The 17,347-nt window shown below is 48.9% G+C and overlaps 1 protein-coding gene across 2 annotated transcripts in view; it reads right to left on the bottom strand.

The window, feature by feature from the left end:
- The window catches only part of Ssh1 (slingshot protein phosphatase 1), a 54,899-nt gene extending 46,459 nt beyond the window's left edge, over positions 1-8,440 (bottom strand). The window contains exons 1-2 of one of the 2 annotated variants that reach the window (XM_005078930.4): positions 8,317-8,440; positions 4,777-4,817 (exon numbers count right to left, since the gene is read on the bottom strand). In XM_005078930.4, the coding sequence (XP_005078987.1) occupies positions 4,777-4,817; positions 8,317-8,385 (110 nt within the window). In that variant the 5' untranslated portion in view covers positions 8,386-8,440. The remainder of the gene's footprint in view (positions 1-4,776; positions 4,818-8,316) is intronic. The other variant, XM_040731191.1, reaches the window with a different exon arrangement.
- Between the last annotated feature and the right edge of the window lie 8,907 nt (positions 8,441-17,347).

Consider the following 17,347-nt stretch of genomic DNA (forward strand, 5'->3'; position numbering starts at 1 on the left):
GCTACCTCTCATGTTTATACTCAACTACAAAGTCCAATCTTCATCCCCGTCAACTATGTAAACACCAAGTGTGGGAAGAGAACTCGGTCATATCAGCAGTAAGTGCACTGGCAGCAAGAGATGTGACAAAAATCACACAGCCTCCACCAGAGAGAGACAGGAGGAGGGAAGGCTACCTGCTCTCTCTGCTATCAGAGGAATCACATGTGAGAGGAGAACACTTTTCAGCAGGCAGTGAGGGATGTAGCCTACTGAGAATGACATGGCTTAGGGGACCAGGTCAGGGAGCAGGAGCTGTCCTGTAGGATCCAAAAAAGTGGGCAGTAGGAGGCAAGGAAAGGCAGATCTCAGTGATGTGGGGACTGAGAGAGAAGCAGGAAGGACCGTGGGGGTGATACACAGGGGTGTATTGACAGATGGCCCTGGGAAGAGCCATGGGAAGGAGGAACTAGAGAAACCCAGAAGACTGAATGGGATTCAGCAGTGGGCTGCAAACAGATGAGCCAATCTAATCTCTGTCACACCACCCTACTAGAGAAACCCAGAAGACTGAATGGGATTCAGCAGTGGGCTGCAAATAGATGAGCCAATCTAATCTCTGTCACACGACCCTGAAGAGCACACCATCACAGCTGTCCCTTGGTATCTATAGGGATATGTGAGGGATCCCTCCCACAAAAAAAAAATTGCAGGTGTGCACACTTTGTGGTAATCTGTACTACAATGTAAATATGGGAGAAGATATGATACATTGTATTGCCTAGTGAATGGATGACAGTTTTAAAAAAACAAAACAAAACTATGCACCCTGGCAAGACCTTAGACCTAAGTACATGCCAGCAACAATGTAACATCGAAACCTTCAATCCACAGCTGTTGATACCAGTATGCAGAACCCAAGGCTACAGAGGTCCAACTTGTAATCAAAGACAGAGAAGAGTGTAGGGAGTGAGCACTCCTACCCCCACCCAGCAGGCTTCCTGGTCTTTCCTTCTACCTTAGAAACTGAGCAATGACTGTTCGCCAGTCTGGGCCAATCCAGAGCAAAGAGAACTCTCTCTCACTTTCTGCCTCTAACAAAACCACCTGGCAGGTCCACCATTCCACGTTTGTTTTTCTAGGAGACTAGAGAGAGGAGATCTGAAATGCAAATGAGCAGTGTCAGTGAAAGAACAGCTGTCAAAGGTCAAACCTGAACACAGAGCTTCCTGGTTAGAAAGCAGGACGGTGTCCTTTGCCTGAGAAGGGGGAGTGAACCATTAAGGTGAGTCAGGAAGACTAAAAGGAAGGCTGAGGACAAACAAGCCAGCCAGCAACCCCTCCCCTATGAGAATCCAGGACCCCACTCCAGTTGGGGCTCTCCCTATGGCCACGATGCCTTTGGGATCCTATTGTGAATAAGGCCCAGCTCTGCCTGGATTTGACATCCCAGGAACTATTGGCCTTGAAGTCAAGGGGAGTTCTGGGTTCTGGTTCTAGAACTGCCTTAAGTCCTTCAGTCAGTTCCCTCACCTGTGGGTCCAAAAGAACTGACTCATCTGGACAGTCAGAGGGCCCCTGGGCTATCAGCCTAGAGGCACAGGCCTCGAGTGCCTGCGTATGTGCGTGCATGCATGTGTGTCTTTGTTTTTAAGCAGGGTCTTGTGATGTAACTCTGGCTGCCCTTGAACTCTGTGGGCCCCAGAGATCCTCTTGCCTCAGCCTCTAGATAACTGGGGTGACAGGCTTGCATAGCCACGCCACAGACACTTTACTTTGCAGAGTATTTCAAGTACAAAAACTTGAGCTTCATATTTGTCACCTGGAATACAGAGATGTCAGGGTACTAAGACACCAACTCCCATCCATCATATGTCAGGTCCCCTAAAGCTCCAAACCAGACAGCTTTCCCTTTTATTAGTAAGAAAGGACATGGACACAGTTTCTTATCAAGGCTCTTTCTAAGTTCTTGGCTACAAACATCTTCAAGCACTATGCATTCTGCTAATTAAGGGCAATTAAAGACAAAGCTAGCTCAATGCTCTCTCTGGCTCAATGCCCAGAAAGGAAGGGCTGGGTGGAGGGTAGAAGGAATTCTGACCCAAGGGAAGGGTTGCAGGAGGAAGGCACAGGAAGCTGCAGAGGCTCTGGGGGCCCCACCATCCTCACGAAGCTCTCCTCCCAGTTCCGGGCCTGCACCCAACATCCAGATTCCACAGGCCCTCCTCCACACAGACACTATGTAGCAAAAGGCAGCCCATTGCTGCCCCCAGGAGTCAAGAGTCTGCAGCCTTGGAACCTTCATCTGGGCTGTAAACTACCTAAAACAAAGAATGAAAGAACTAATCTGTCCTACACATGAGCACAGTGATCTGGCAACTGCTATAGCCACTTTGATGTCTGCAGAACAGGGCTTCCCCACCCAAGTCATCTTCACAAATAAAATAGCGCTGATCGAAGTGGAAGACTTCCTTCCCTTCACTCAAACGCATTAAGTCCAAAGAGAGACTGGACATATTTCTAGCACCTGTGCAAGGTGCAGAAGACCACCAGAGAACAGTACTGAACAGAACCGAGCACAGCACTGAAAACCTGACCTGTTTCAGACCCTTCCTTCCTTTACAAGTACTGGTCTTTTTTTTTTTTTTTTTTTTTTTTGGTTTTTCGAGACAGGGTTTCTCTGTGGCTTTGGAGGCTGTCCTGGAACTAGCTCTTGTAGATCAGGCTGGTCTGGAACTCACAGAGATCCGCCTGCCTCTACCTCCCGAGTGCTGGGATTAGAGGTGTGTGCCACCACTGCCCAGCAAGTACTGGTCTTGATCCTCTCAGAAGAAAACTATTTTTCCTTGTAAAGTCTATCCCTGAGGGGCTGGCTCAGTGATTAAGAGCATTTGTTGCCCCTGCAGATGACCCCAGATTCAGGTTCCAGCACCCACATGATGGCTTGCAACCATCCATAGGCATGAATGTGGTGTATATGCATGCAGACAAAACACTCATACCCATAAACTAATCTTTAAATTAATAAAAGTTTGTGAAAAAATACCTGAAAGTTTGTTTGCTCCATCTATGTATTTATATTCAGCCATTGGTTCAGATGGGCAAAGAGAAGGCAACCAGCACTTTTGGCAAAGAGGAGCCAAGATGACTTTGATGTCCCTGAGTGAATACAGTAACTGATGACTACATCTTAAGGAAATTTTTAAAAAACACATTATTATTTCACACATCTGGGAATTTTGCCTGCATATAACCCTAAGCACCCATCCTGCCTGGTGCCTGAGTTAAGAGAGGGAGTCAGATCCCCGGAACTGGAGTTACAAGTAGTTGTGAGTCTCCCTGTTAGTCCTGGGAACCAAACTCAGGTCCTCTGCAAGAGCAGCCAGTGCTCTTAACCACTGAGCATCTCCAACCTTAAGAACACTTTAAGTGAGCACAGTTATAGGCCGGTCACAGTCTCACACAGCAAGCCCACCTCACATGAACCGACTGGACTGGCAGAGCAAGCTAAGTATCCATTTCCAAGAAAAGATGCTTTGACTTCAAAAGTAGCAGGCTGTCAAAAGCAGGATGCAAAACAGAGGCCGCTGTGCAGTGATTATTAAACACAAACAGGAACTTCTGGAAGAAAATGTATCAGGGGCTGAAGAGAGGGCAGGGCAGAGCAATGGTGCTTGCTGCCAAGCCTTGGGTCCCACATGGGAAGAGAAAATTGATTGCTCCAAGTTGTTCTCTCTCTCTCTCTCTCTCTCTCTCTCTCTCTCTCTCTCTCTCTCTCTGTCTGTCTGTCTGTCTTTCTGTCTCTCTGCCTGCTTCTGTCTCTCTTTCTCTCTGTCTGCCTGCCTCTGTCTGTCTGTCTGTCTGTCTGTCTCTCTCTCTCTCTCTCTCTCTCTCTCTCTCTCTCTCACACACACACACACACACACACACACGTAACAACTCTCTCTGTCTGCCTGCCTCTGTCTGTCTGTCTGTCTTTCTTTCTCTCTCTCTCTCTCTCTCTCTCTCTCTCTCTCTCTCTCTCTCACACACACACACACACACACACACACACACACACACACACACGTAACAACAACAAAGAGTAAATGAAGTAGGGCACAGAAAGAGTTCTTTGCCTCCTTTTCCAAATGATATGTTAGAGCAGTCAGAGAGCTGGGAGTGTCGTTTAGCGGTAGAATATTTGCTGAGCACGCTTGAGGCCCTATGTTTGACCATTAGCCCTTCCTCCCACCTAAAGCAGTGAGTAGCTAAACAAGTATGACTTTTACTTAACTTTTTCATTTACTGCAGAGCTGTGGATGGACCCAAGGCCTTGTGCACAATAGGCAAAGATTCTGCCACAGAGCCACACCCCCAGCTTTTTATTTTTTTAAAGAGAGGGGTCTTACCATGTAGTCCAAGCTGGTTCCCAACTCACAGCCCTGTCTCAGTCAGATTATAGGTGTATGCTATCACATCCAACTCAACATATATAATATTTCTTCTTTTTTTGAGGGCAAGTTCTCACTACACAGCCCAAGCTGGCCTGCAAACCTCCTACCTTTATCAACTGCTGGATTGCAGGTGCACTACAAACCAGTAACTCATACAATACTATCTCGACATGTAGCCTTGGCTGGCCTCGAACTCAGAGATCCGTGTCCTTCCCAAGTGTCAAGATTACAAGCACACAGCCCTGTTCCTGGCTTCCATTAAGACACTTTTCACACAGAGAACACATCAGATTTTGCAAGAGCAGCTAACACTGCCCCTTACCTGCTTGTGAGACCTAAGAACGAACACAAATGGGCTCACCTGAGGTTCAACTTCCGTTCCTCATCGCTGCCAGCCTCCAACTGCAGAGAGAGAAAGAGAATGTAACTCCACAGCCCCAGCTAGCTATCGGTCCTGACAGCAGGCTCCCCCGGGTGCCGGGAAAAGATAAAGACATCCAGGAAGGAGGCTGGCGCGTTAGACTCACCCAGGCCCTCTCCTTGCCAACCTGATGTGTTGTTCCTCTGAGTCATCCCCACCACGTTTTCAGGTTTCCGAATGTTTACCCCATGCTTGCTACAGTCTAGCAGCTGCCTGCCAGCTGAACCCCTATGAGACAGTGTTGCCCAACACATTCTTTCAGCCCTCAACTCTTGACTCCACACATTGGCTCTAAGCCTTATTTTGGTTTTGCTTTTAAGGGAAACAGGGCAATGTTTTAAGGAGATCTATTTCTCTGTCCAGCCAGGCACTACTAGTAAGTCCACCTTAAAAATCCATTCCAAAGCAGGACCACACACCTGTCATCCTAACTAGTCAACAGGCTGAGGCAGGGAAAACTGCTTGAGCTGGGAACTTGACAGCAGCTCAGGCAACCTAGGAAGCAGGCCTGTCCAAGAAAAAAGCCATTCCATACAAGGTAGCCTAGCACTGAATTCTAAAGGTGTACGTTTTAACCCCATCACTATTTTTTTTTCCTTTTCTTTTCAGGAGAAACACATAACATGATAAGAAAACACAAGGCTGCACCATGGGAGCTTGTGTTCTAAAAGCACCCATGGAATGGGAGAGAACCCGGAAGCTATGAGATGGCCAGGACTGACACAAGGCTGACTGGGGATGATACAGCCAGAGGTCAAGGACACCAGGGAACGGGTCCAGAGCAAAAGCTGGGAGGAAACTGGGCAGCAAGAGATATACAGCAAGAGGTAGCAACTTCAACCAAGAATGGGCATACCGTAAGGCCCCAGCATTTGCCTTAGATAAAAGATTCTGTGCACACTTTCACAGATAACACACACTAGAAATGGACCACATTTGCTCCTGGGCTCTGAGAAAGAAGAAAGTAGGGAAGGCTCTACACCACAGGGTCAGAGGGAAGCAAAGTAGTAGCAATCAACACATATGAGCATATGGTCACCAAGGGCCCCCAGGCCATTTTTGGACAGTGCTACTGGCATCCAATGGGTGGAACATGGGATGCTGCTAAATGAGAAGGCTCTGACCCTGAGTATCATCGAGGCTTAGAAACCTTGGCCCAGCCCAGTGTCTGGAGACTTGCCTATGCCTTGGGGGCAGGGGGGAACCTTGCACATTTGTCAGAAACAATGTTACTAACACTCCAGGAAGGCTGGTGTATCTATTTCTCTGCTCCCCTGGTTCTCACAAAGGAGCTCACAGAAGGTTAACAGGAAAACGACAAGTATGTGATAATTAAAGATCCAGAAGGAAAGAAAAGTGGGGGAAGGACAAAATTAGAGTACAGGATTGCTGTAGGGCCAAGGGCTGTGATTTCTCTTGGTTTCCCAGGCTTGGCGGTTAGCCTTGCTGTGTCAGGAAACTACCTTGTCCCTGACTCATAAAAGAAGTGGCATTTTGGTAAGTGGTGGCGATGGGGGGGGGGGTGATGGGCTTCACAGTCATTTATTTCTCGGTCACCCTCTGAGGTTTTTCACTGAAAGGTGACATAAGGTCAGGAATGCCAGAGGAGAGACAGTGAAGACCATCATGCTTAAGTAATCCAGGCCTCTCAGATGAGCAGAATGAGAGAGGATGCCAAGTGGAGGAAGGGCAGGCAAGAGGCACCGCCAATCTGGACCCAGGTCTCCCAGCCCAAGGTACAACTGCTACCTCCTCTCTGCCTTGCTTCTGGCCTCAGGACATCTGGAAGGCAACCTTACCATCCTAGGGACATCCCAGCCTGTTCTATCACTGGAGACAAATGTTGTCAATATACCAAAGGTGTGCTGTCTGGGATTTTAGAGTTTGTTTTAGTTTGTGAGGTTTTTTTGTTTTGTGTGTGTGTGTGTGTGTGTGTGTGTGTACTTGTGTGTATGTGAGTGGTATGTGTGCAAATGTATGTGCATGTACATGTATGAGTATTGTGTGTGGATGCTAGAGACTATGATGGTGTCTTCTATAGTGAGTCAGGGTCTTCTCAATAAATCCATTCTTAATTTCACTAGTCTGGGGTGTTGGTGGCGCACGCCTTTAATCCCAGCACTTGGGAGGCAGAGACAGGTGGATCTCTGTGAGTTAGATGCCAGACTGGTCTACAGAGCAAGTTCTAGGCCAGCCAGGGACACACAGAGAAACTTTGTCTCAAAAACAAAACAAAACAAGAAAATCTTATATAATAATTTAATATGTTGACTAGGACAGGGCTGCAAACAGCTCAGCAGTTAAAAGCACTTGTTGCTGTTCTTCTAGAGGATTTGAAATCAGATGCCAGCAGCACCCACATCCTACAGCTTACAAATCCCTGTACGCCTAGCTCCGCAGAATCTAATGCCCTCTTCTGGTCTCCTGCACATATCCATAAAGATAGACACACACACACAATTTAAAATAAAACTATTTTGGGGGGAAATGTCTGGGGATGTAGTAAAGTAGCTGGAACACATAGGGTCCTGGCTCAACACTTAGCATGCACTTCCAAAATGCCAGTACCTGGGCTGCAGAGGCAGGCGGCCAATCCCAAATCTGAGAGTCCAGCTTTGTCTAGATAGTCCCAGGCCAACCAGAACTACATAGTGAGAGGAAGGAAGAGAAATCTAGTCCCTCCCTGAAGCCACACTCTTCCCTAAGAGCCTGTAGTTTTGTAGGAAGAGCGTGAGATTAAGGGGATAAAAAGTACTTTGTAAACTGACGTGGGTGAACCGAGCTGTGTGGGAAGAGTTTCTACTACAATCCAACTTCTCAGTTGCCCTGCCTAATTGTGTGCGTGCAAAAAAAAAAAAAAAAGAGGCAACCAAAACCGTCTGCCTGGAGATAAAACTCATGAAAGAGCCTCAGACAGAAGAGACCCTGGAGGCTTAACCTCACTGCCACTCAGCAAATGTGCCTGCCAGTCGCGGCAAGACGAAACCAAAACGCAACACTACGGGGATACAAGGTTGTTGAGCTAGTGTCTCATGCAGGCACACACAACCCGGGGAACAGGGCCCAGAATCCAGCTGGCAACTTCCTGGGCCTGCAGGGCTGGTCCAAGCACAGCGGGGCGTCCCCTGCAGCAGGCTGGGTCTTCGGGAGTTTACTCCGAGGCCTTAGGTTTATCATGGGTGGGGTGGGGGGTGAGGCGGGCTGGGGCAGCGCAGCCTAGAGCAGGCCGTCCTGGGGATCGGGGCGCGCCGGTCCCCCATCTACCCCGGCTCTCAACAGCATGGAGCCCAGGCCCCGAATGCACCCTGGGACCGCGAACCCAGAGCCGGCCAGAGGCTTTCCCGGTGCCTGGCGCGCTGGCAGCATCCCCCGCGACCCCGACCCCGCGCATGCTCAGTCACCGGGACGCGGGGATGCCCGCACCCCAAGGGCGGACGCGCCTCCGCTTCACACCTTGCGGGAGGGCGCGGCCGGGCTCACCTCGCTGTTGCTGGCGGAGGACGATGCGGCACTGGGCGTGGGAGAGCGCTGCAGGGTCACCAAGGCCATTGCGGCGCGGGCCGGGCCCGGGGCCTCCAGCAGCCGGCCCGGCAGCCGCGCCGGGCCCGCCCCTCCTCCCTACCTCCCTCCCCCTCCCTCCCGCGTCCGCCCCCACCCCCGCGTCCTCCCGGTCCGCAGCACGCAGGCAGTGAAGCGCATGCGCCGGTGGCCGGCCTGGGGCGGGCCCTGGGGCACGGTCACGTCCACTCGTGCGCGCCCCCGCGGTGGTGGCAGCAGTCCAGCTTGGGTCCAGTCTTCGAAGCCCGGCTAGCCCACAGCGTGGGGGAACTGAGGCCCGGGAGGCCTGCGGAGCCAAGGCTTTGTAAAAACGCACTCGTTTGTTCTTTCAGGAAAGTTATTCCACTCCCATTAAGCCAAGTAGGCGTGCCCTCCGGGACTGTGAAATCCGCTTGCAGAGTTATTTTGCTTGGGGTTGGGGTCCAGTCCAGTAGCAGGGTGCCCAGACTGCTTAAGATACTAGATTCCATCCCCAGCACCACCAGGGGCTGATTTAATCTATGAATTCCTTCTGATGTCTAGGAACCCAGCGAGCCGGGTGGGGTGAGGAAAGGCGTCCCTATGGAGTAGTGCTTGCTGGAACGCAGGATCAGTGAGCGGGATTAACTGAGGGAAAGAAGCCATCCGGCAGGAAACTGGTCCGACCCGAGGCCTATGCAGGGAGGGCAAGAGGGAGCAGTGGGCACGTTGCATTGACTTAGCAAAAGTCGCCAGTGGTCCTGCCGAACCGTGAGGTGGAAGGGCTACAGCAAGGTGGTACTGGACGTCTTGGTAATAACTTCTCTTTCATACAGCCCCCACCTCTACCCTGGACTTCTGTGTGGTGCCCAGGCCTTGCTGATCATAAATCTCCAATCCCACTCCTCCACCTGGGGTTTAATAGACGGGTCAACCTTCCTCCTCAATGCCCAAGTGGAAACCCAGAAAGCCATCTGGCTCCTCTCTGCCTCTTCCAGGTCCTGGACTTTAAAAAGGATTGTCTTTCTTCTGAAAATTTTATTTATTGCTGTGCAGTGGTGGTGCAAGCCTTTAATCCCAGCACTCGGGAGGCAGAGGCAGGTGGATCTCTGTGAGTTCGAGACCAGCCTGGTGTACAAGAGCTAGTTCCAGGACAGGCTCCAAAGTCACAGAGAAACCCTGTCTCGAAAAACAAAAACAAAAAAACACAAAACAGGCTGAGCAAGCCATGGGGAGCAAGCCTGTAAACAGCACCCCCCCCATGGCCTCTGCATCAACTCCTGCCTCCAGGTTCCTGTCCTGTTTGAGTTCCTGTCCTGACTTTTTAAGTGGTGGATTATGATATGAAGGTGTAAGCCAAATACATGAGTTGCTCATGGTCATGGTTTTTCACCACAGCAACAGAAACCCTAACAAAAAGGTAAATCTAGGATTTTCTCCTGTCTCCCCAGTCCTTAACCAGAGTCAGTTCTAATGCTCTTGGTTTTACCTCTGGCTACACATTGCCACTGGTCCCTACACCCTTCCTGTCTGTGGGACTAAAATCTTCTTCCTGTTGCCCTGCTCTTGCTACTCCATCCTACCACAGAACCCCTCTCAAGTCCATCCCACCCCTTCTCACTTCCTCCTTCGGCTGAAAGGTTCCTGTCCCACAGTTAGACATCACCGCCACAGAGCCTTCCCTGCCCCCAGACAGTGTCCTTTCCACAATAATACAGCCCTGTCCCAGCCCCCCAGCTGCCATTACATCTATATTCATCCTGTACCTCAGGCATTCAGCCTGAAATGTCCCTAAGAAAGGTCTCAGGGAGGAGGCAGGAATTGGGGGGGCACCAAATACTTAGGGAATATACTCACAAATTCATGGACAATTACTATTGTGATTTGTTTTTTTTTTATTTGTGTGTATGTATGCGTCTATGTGAGGGTATGTGGATGTGCATGTAGGTGCCCAGAAGAGGGCAACACATCCTCTGGAGTTGGAGTTACAAGCAGTTGCCAGCTGCCCAGCTCTTGTCCTTGGCAAGAGCAGCAAGTACTCTTAACAGCTGAGCCATCTCTCCAGCCCTGAGATGGCTTTCTAGGATAGCAGTATTGGTATATAAAAATCTGCAAGGAACAAAACACCAAAACTTATAAAAAGACAGGATCAACACCAAGTTTGTGATTATATTTTTTTTCTTCCACCCCAGACTCCTGTATGCTCAGCATGGCTCATTATTGATTTGATTCTGTCTTGAGTTAAAAGTTTTAGTCTTGGGGCTGAAGAAGAGACTCGGTGCTTAAGAGCACTAACTTCTCTTGAAGAGGACCTGGGTTCGATTCCAAGCTCCCCCACATGGCAGCTCCTAACCAGCTGTAACTCCAGTTCCAAGGATATGATGCCCTCTTCTGGCCTCCTCAGACACTGGAGATTCATGTGGTATGCACATGTGCATGCAAACAAAACACATAAAGTAAAGTGAAGTCAAATTTTTTAAAAAGATTGATTTTTTAATGGACATAGATTTATTAAGGAAAAGAGGGAAAGAAGCCCCAGGAGTGGGAGAGGCTTCAGGGAGAAGAACTCTACTGTCTGATTCTCCTAAACTCTTCCGTGGCACAGCATGTGGGAGGAGACGAAAGAACAGCTTTTCCCCAGCACTCGTGGTCCATGACTCCTGCCATGCAGCTTCCAAGAAACCCGGAGGGCACCAGTCGGCTGGAGTAGTAACTCCAGAGGCTCCTTGCATCCTGCAAATTTCCTTTTTTTTTCCAGTTAGAACTTGTTTAATCATGTTTGACCTCAACAAAGTTTCACTAAATGACCCAGCCTAGCCTTGAAATCATGATCTTTCTGCCTCTTCTACCTAAATGCCGGGATTACAGGCATGAGCCACCATGCCTAGCAAGTTTCATAACTACTAAAAGCAGTGCTGGGGGCTAGGGAGATAGGTCAGTTTGTACCGTGCCTACCTGAGGGCCTGGAGTCTGTACTGTACCTACCGTGCAAGCCTGAGGACCTGTAGTTTACTGTGCCTACTATGCAAGCCTGAGGGCCTGGGGTCTGTACTGTGCCTACCATGCAAGCCTGAGGACCTGGGTTGGGATTCCAGCACCCACATAAAAACTGGGTGTAGGAACATGCATCTGTAACCCCAGACTCAGGGTTGAGGGAATAGACAAGAAAATCCATGGAGTTCATTAGCCTAGCAGAATTTTGTGACAGACCCTTTCTCTGAAAACAAGGTGACAAGTGATGGAGGAAGATCTTACGACTTCTGGTCTCCACATATGTGTAAACATATCTACATATACATGCACCCCCACACTCACCTAGGTGTTAATATGAAGCACTGCTTGGTACATGTGTTGGAGATGCAGTTTGGCAGCAGGTAATTTCACCATCACCACAAAACCCAACTCCCCCTACCCATCACTTCCTCCAGGAAGCCTTTCCTGGCCCTTGGCTGGTTCTAGGAGCAGTAGTGTTTGGGGCCTGCCCTGTGTGTGTTCTGGTTTTTTGTTTTGTTCTGTATTTTTGAGACAGGGTCTCACTGTGCACCCTGGCTGTCCTAGAAGTCACTTTGTAGACCAGGCTGGCCTCAAACTCACAGATATCTGCCTGCCTCCCAAGCATTGGGACTGAAGTCCTAAACCATTGGTTCTTGTCATACTGCTATGAATCTCATTTCACGAATGAGGAAGTAGCTACTCAGAGGGTTAAGCTTCTCAGTAAAGGTCACAGAACCAGGAAGGGTGAAGCTCTGTGGCTCTGCCTCAGAATTCAAACAATGGCCATTCCCTCAGGAAAGTTTAGGAAGGGGAAGGTATGAGATCTCTGCTGATAGTTTGACATTTTAGGGGTTGTTAAAATGTCTAGGTTTACCCAGTAACGAGACACAAACCATGACTCAACGATCCCACGTGGAGTTTTATTGGTGGACAGGGAGGGAAAGGGAGGTGAGAGGTAACCAACTTGTGCAGAGATGAGAGAGAGAGGGAGAGAGAGAGAGATGATGATGATGATGATGATGATGATGATGATGATGATGATGATGAGATGGAGCAGAAGATGAGAGTAAAAGAGAGCGTAAGTGGGCCAGGGTCAGTCCTTTAACAGGGTCCTTTGCACCTGCGTGGTTCTCACAGAACTCTGGGCTGGCCAGAGTGCTGCCTAAGTGCATCCTGCCAGGTAACAGGGCAGCCAGTGTAATGCCTGAACCTTTCATTCCCACCTTTATTTATGATTAAAAAGAGATGGGGGTGTTAGACGTGGCAGGTTAGGGAATAAGGACGTTGAGTTCTTAAGACTACTTCCTGCTGACCTGGGGGTGTCGACCATCTTTGGGGAACCTGAGAAAGCTGGGGTGTTGCCACAACCTGGGGTAGCTGGTTGTTCCATTGGAGTCCTGGCTGTCTGGTACTCTGGCATCTCTGTAGATCTGGCAAGATGTTAGCAGAGTAGAGGACAAAGTTAGGTTTAAAGTTTTCTTCTTGGGTCCTGGTATTTGAGGGGAAGATTGTAAGATGAGGGAGGGGTTCCCCAGGGGTCTCAAGATGAGGGAAGGCATTATGCTGGCCTGCCCTGTTACCTGGCAGGATGCACTCACGCAGCACTCTGGCCAGCCCAGACATTTTTTTTTTTTTGATTTTTGAGGCAGGGTTTCTCTGAGGCTTTTGAGGCTGTCCTGGAACTAGCTCTTGTAGACCAGGCTGGCCTCGAACTCACAGAGATCCGCCTGCCTCTGCCTCCCGAGTGCTGGGATTAAAGGCATGCGCCACCAACACCCGGCCCCAGCCCAGACATTTTAACAACATTAGGAGCAAATGATTTGTAATTTCTCCTTAAACTACTTGCTTAGGAATGAAATTCCAAGTTAATACAGTCCTAGAAGTCTGAATCACAGCCCACAAATATATCTATATCTCAGGCAGTGGTAGTACACATCTTTAATCCCAGCACTCAGGAGGCAGAAGCAGGTGAATCTCTGTGAGTTCGAGGTCAGCCTGGTCTACAGATTGAGTTCCAGGACAGCTACAAAGCTACACAGAGAAGCCTGTCTCAGTTAAAAAAAAAAAAAGTCCACATCTCATTCCCCAGAACACATCACCTTTTGGAGTTAGCACACAGTGTGTTCATTGTTGAATGAGTGTAGGCACACCACCTCACAGAGAAAACGGGAAGCTGCCGAGGCAATGGATAGGGTTTGAGTAGGCGGCCCAGCAGATCATTCTGTGATGTCCCCTCAGCCTGTGAGGGTAGGGATGGGGCGGGAAGTTTATGGAGACGTCCCCTTTGGGGCTGAGCGAGCACTCAGTAGTCTCTTGCTAATAATCTATTATTCTCGGCACTTCGACCAGTTAGGAGTCTCTGCATTCAATGTTGGCTATCACACGAAGAAGCATCTCTGGCCAAGGATGAAGAAACCACTAATCTATGGATATAAGCATAAATATCTGTGAAAGGTAGGTTGTCAGTAGTAGGTTCCTCCCTATGACCTGTGACCTCCTGAGCCATGGGCCAAGTTTACATCACAAAGCCTGCAATCTTCCCTGTGACAGGCTCAGATCCAACGCAAAAGCAGTTGGCTACCTCCACAGCCCTTGTACCACTGTCGCACCCGTAAACGTGCCTCATCTGGCTGGCAGATCAGTATTGTAGGACAAAAGACCACACCTGTCTTCTTCTCCGCCCCCTGGCCTGCAAAGCATCTTCCAGCACTAGCCACTGAAGGGACCAGCCCCCGGCTCTAGCAGGCATGACAGGCTGCAGAAAGGACATGTAGGCCTCTGACTCAGCACATGTCTGACCTTGCTGGTGGGACTCTGGATGCGCTTTATGGCTCTGGGAGTGCTTTACGGTGAAAATGGCACAACAGTGACTTGCAGATCATAGCAACCGCCCTGGGAGGGCCTACAGGCCATAACAACCAATTGATCAATCAACACAGGAGACGTCATCCAAGCCTGGGAGCGCACCAATCCTGACACTGTTGCATGCTCCTAGACACTCCCCTTATGCTGCTCAATAAGTCCCCCCCACACACCCTATTTCTTGGAGTCCTTCTCACTCTATCTGCCATGTTGGACAGATGAAGGGCCCAAGTTAATGCAGTTACCTCGTTAAACAACAACAAAAGACTGTTTGCTTTTGCATCGGAACAGGTCTCTTGGTGATTCTGGGGTTCAGAATCTGGGCACAGCACCACCAGGGAGGGAGTTTTCAGGTAAATTTCCACCTGATTGCTCTGTGTCCTGCAACCAAGTGTGTTGTATCTTAGCAATTGGTCTTACCATCTAGTTCTGGTGGGTAGCCAAGAACAACAGTAACCTGTGTAGTTCTGAAAGCCTCTGTCACCTCCATGACCAGTAACTCATAAGGAGGTATCCCACATCTTGAACTGAGATTTTTATATAATAACCCATGTCATCTGAGGGATGCATTGCCTAGCCATGCAGAGTCCCTGTGTCGGAAACCTGTCTAGTAAAACAGTAATAATTGTGCTAGTGGCACACGCCTTTAATCCTCACTCTGGAGACAGAGGCAGGCAGATCTCTGTGAGTTCGAGGCCAGCCTGGCCTACAGAGCGAGTTCCAGGACAGCCTCCAAAACAATACAGAGAAACCCTGTCTCAAAAAGACAAAAAAAAAAGTAATAATTGTAAGTTTTAAGAAAATCTATATAATTAATCTATAACATAGCATGTGGGAGGACACTGCAGGGGAAATTCCTACATATGGATTTTCAGTAGATATTACAAAGAAAAAAAAACAGAAAATGATTTTGAGAGTGGATCTCGCTATGGAGACCAGGATAGCCCTAAATGCGCAACTAGCTATGGAGACCAGGATAGCCTCAAATGTACAGTCTTTTTGCCTTAGCCTTCCAAGTACTATATTATAAGTATAAGCCACCATGCCACCTAAAAATAGACTTAAGTAAAAACATATAGATCTAGCTGTGGAGATGGCAATACCTGTAATCCTAGCACTTCAAGGCTGAGGTAGGAAGGTCAGGAGTGCAAGGCTAGCCTCATCTACTTCTCTGGGCTGCATAATGATACTTTGTCTCAAAACTAAATCAAATAGAATTTAATTCTTTGATAGATAAGTAACATTTACAACAAGGGGTAACATCTATAAATATAGAAAGAGTGCCCTCAAGTCAACAAGAAAAAAAGTTGACACACCTCATTATAAAAATGAGGTACAAAGTAAAGACACATTTGAGGAATTAAATACAAAGGCCGATCAGCATATGAAACTGTGCAGGGATACCGGGACAAGAGTGGTGCCAATGAAGGTGGTATAAAATTTAAGGAGCTCTAACTGTCCAGTGGGACAAGTACAGCTGGATTCTGAGGTGAATACCCCTTTACATTTGTAAATACCCAGAGCCCTCCTGGAGGGCAGGTAGATCATATTCCACATGTACAAACTCTTTGGCCCAATGACTGCTTTTTTAGGAGTTGATCCTAAAACATCAGTTAAGCAAAGGGGCCAGGAAAGACATCCAGGACAACTTTGCAGAATCAGGAAATAAGAAAGAAAGCCAGGCACTGTGGTTCACACCTGCAGTTCCAGCCCTCGGGAGGCTGAGGCAGGAGCATTGAGGGTTCCAGGCCTGTCTGGACTAATTAGTGAGATCCTGTCTCAAAACAAACAGCTAAGACAGAGATGACCGAGTGATAGCCTGCTTGCCTAGGCTGCTGGAAGCCCTGGGTTTGATCCCCAGTACTATCAACCAGAAGAGACCTGTAATGCCAGCACCTGGGAGGCGGAGGTAGGACCAACTCTTTAGGGTCATCTTTGACTCGGCAGCAAGCTGGAGACCAATCCGGCAGGCATGAGCCTGACCGGACTCCACCAGAGGGTTTGTTTTCTGATCTCATCTCCTCCTTCCTACCCTGGCTTCTGACTTGAGTGTGTTAGATGATGACAAGGGAGTCGTGTTGTTCATCAACCAGGCAATGGATAGAATGACCTTCTACTCCCATAACTCTGGTCAAATAAACAAAAATTGCTTCTGCAGCTCTGGGACATCTGATTTAATGATTATCAGTTTGAGCCTCTTCTGAGATACCTGAGAAGATAACTTCCCACCAGAAGAATGGGGGGGGGAGATAGTGAGACAAAGAGAGGAAGGGAGGGAGGGCGGGAGGGAGGGAGGGAGGAAGGGAGACTGAGCTGTAATTTGTCTAATTTTTCTGTTTCTTGTTTAGGGCTAAGGGCATTCTCATACAAGCTTTTTGATTGGTTATGTCTTAGTTTCCAGTGGACACATGCAATACAGAATACAGTTGAGCCAGCGTTGGGTTTTCAGCAGGCATATACTTGACTTTCAAGGGTGCTGGACCCCCAGATCTGACGGGAGCAGGAAAGAGCAGCACATACCTTAAAGGGCTGGTCCAGCCGAAGTGCTCAGAACTGGCCCCTTCAAATTGGCCAAACATAGAACACCACAGGATGTTCTGGAGGAATGGGACACAACACAGCTGACTCTTGCGAACCTCCAAGGGCTATGTGGAGAATCAGAGTCACGAGGAACTCTGCTGGGGTTGCAAGATGCCAGAGACACGTGAATGTTCTAAGATGGAGACAGGACACTAAGTTAAAAGAGGGTTTTGCCGTGTGCACTTGTTTTACAAGAGCAGGCTGATGCTATACCTCAGAGGCAGGGTGCCTACCTAGTGTGCATGAGTCCCTGGGGTCCCTCAGGCATTATGCATGCTTCCTTCACCATCTTCCTTGTCAGTAGATGTTGCTAGCGTTGAGGCTGGTGGTAGAGGCTGGACCATCACAGTTCCCCTCCCCTCTCTGGGCCTCAGGATCCTTATCTCTTTATCAAGATGAATTTTGGTCTCTATCCAGGCTGCAGGTCTAGCCTTGGCAGAAGAAGGCCTGGAGTATGGCTGCCTCCATCTCTGGAATACTGAAGCAGAGAGTCACACGTCCCCACTGCCCAAATAGGCGTCCCTTCCCAGTCTCATCTGCCCAGTGTCCCAGAACAGCA

The sequence above is a fragment of the Mesocricetus auratus genome, unplaced genomic scaffold (assembly GCF_017639785.1).
Source record: "Mesocricetus auratus isolate SY011 unplaced genomic scaffold, BCM_Maur_2.0 Super-Scaffold_100025, whole genome shotgun sequence".
NCBI lineage: Eukaryota > Metazoa > Chordata > Mammalia > Rodentia > Cricetidae > Mesocricetus > Mesocricetus auratus.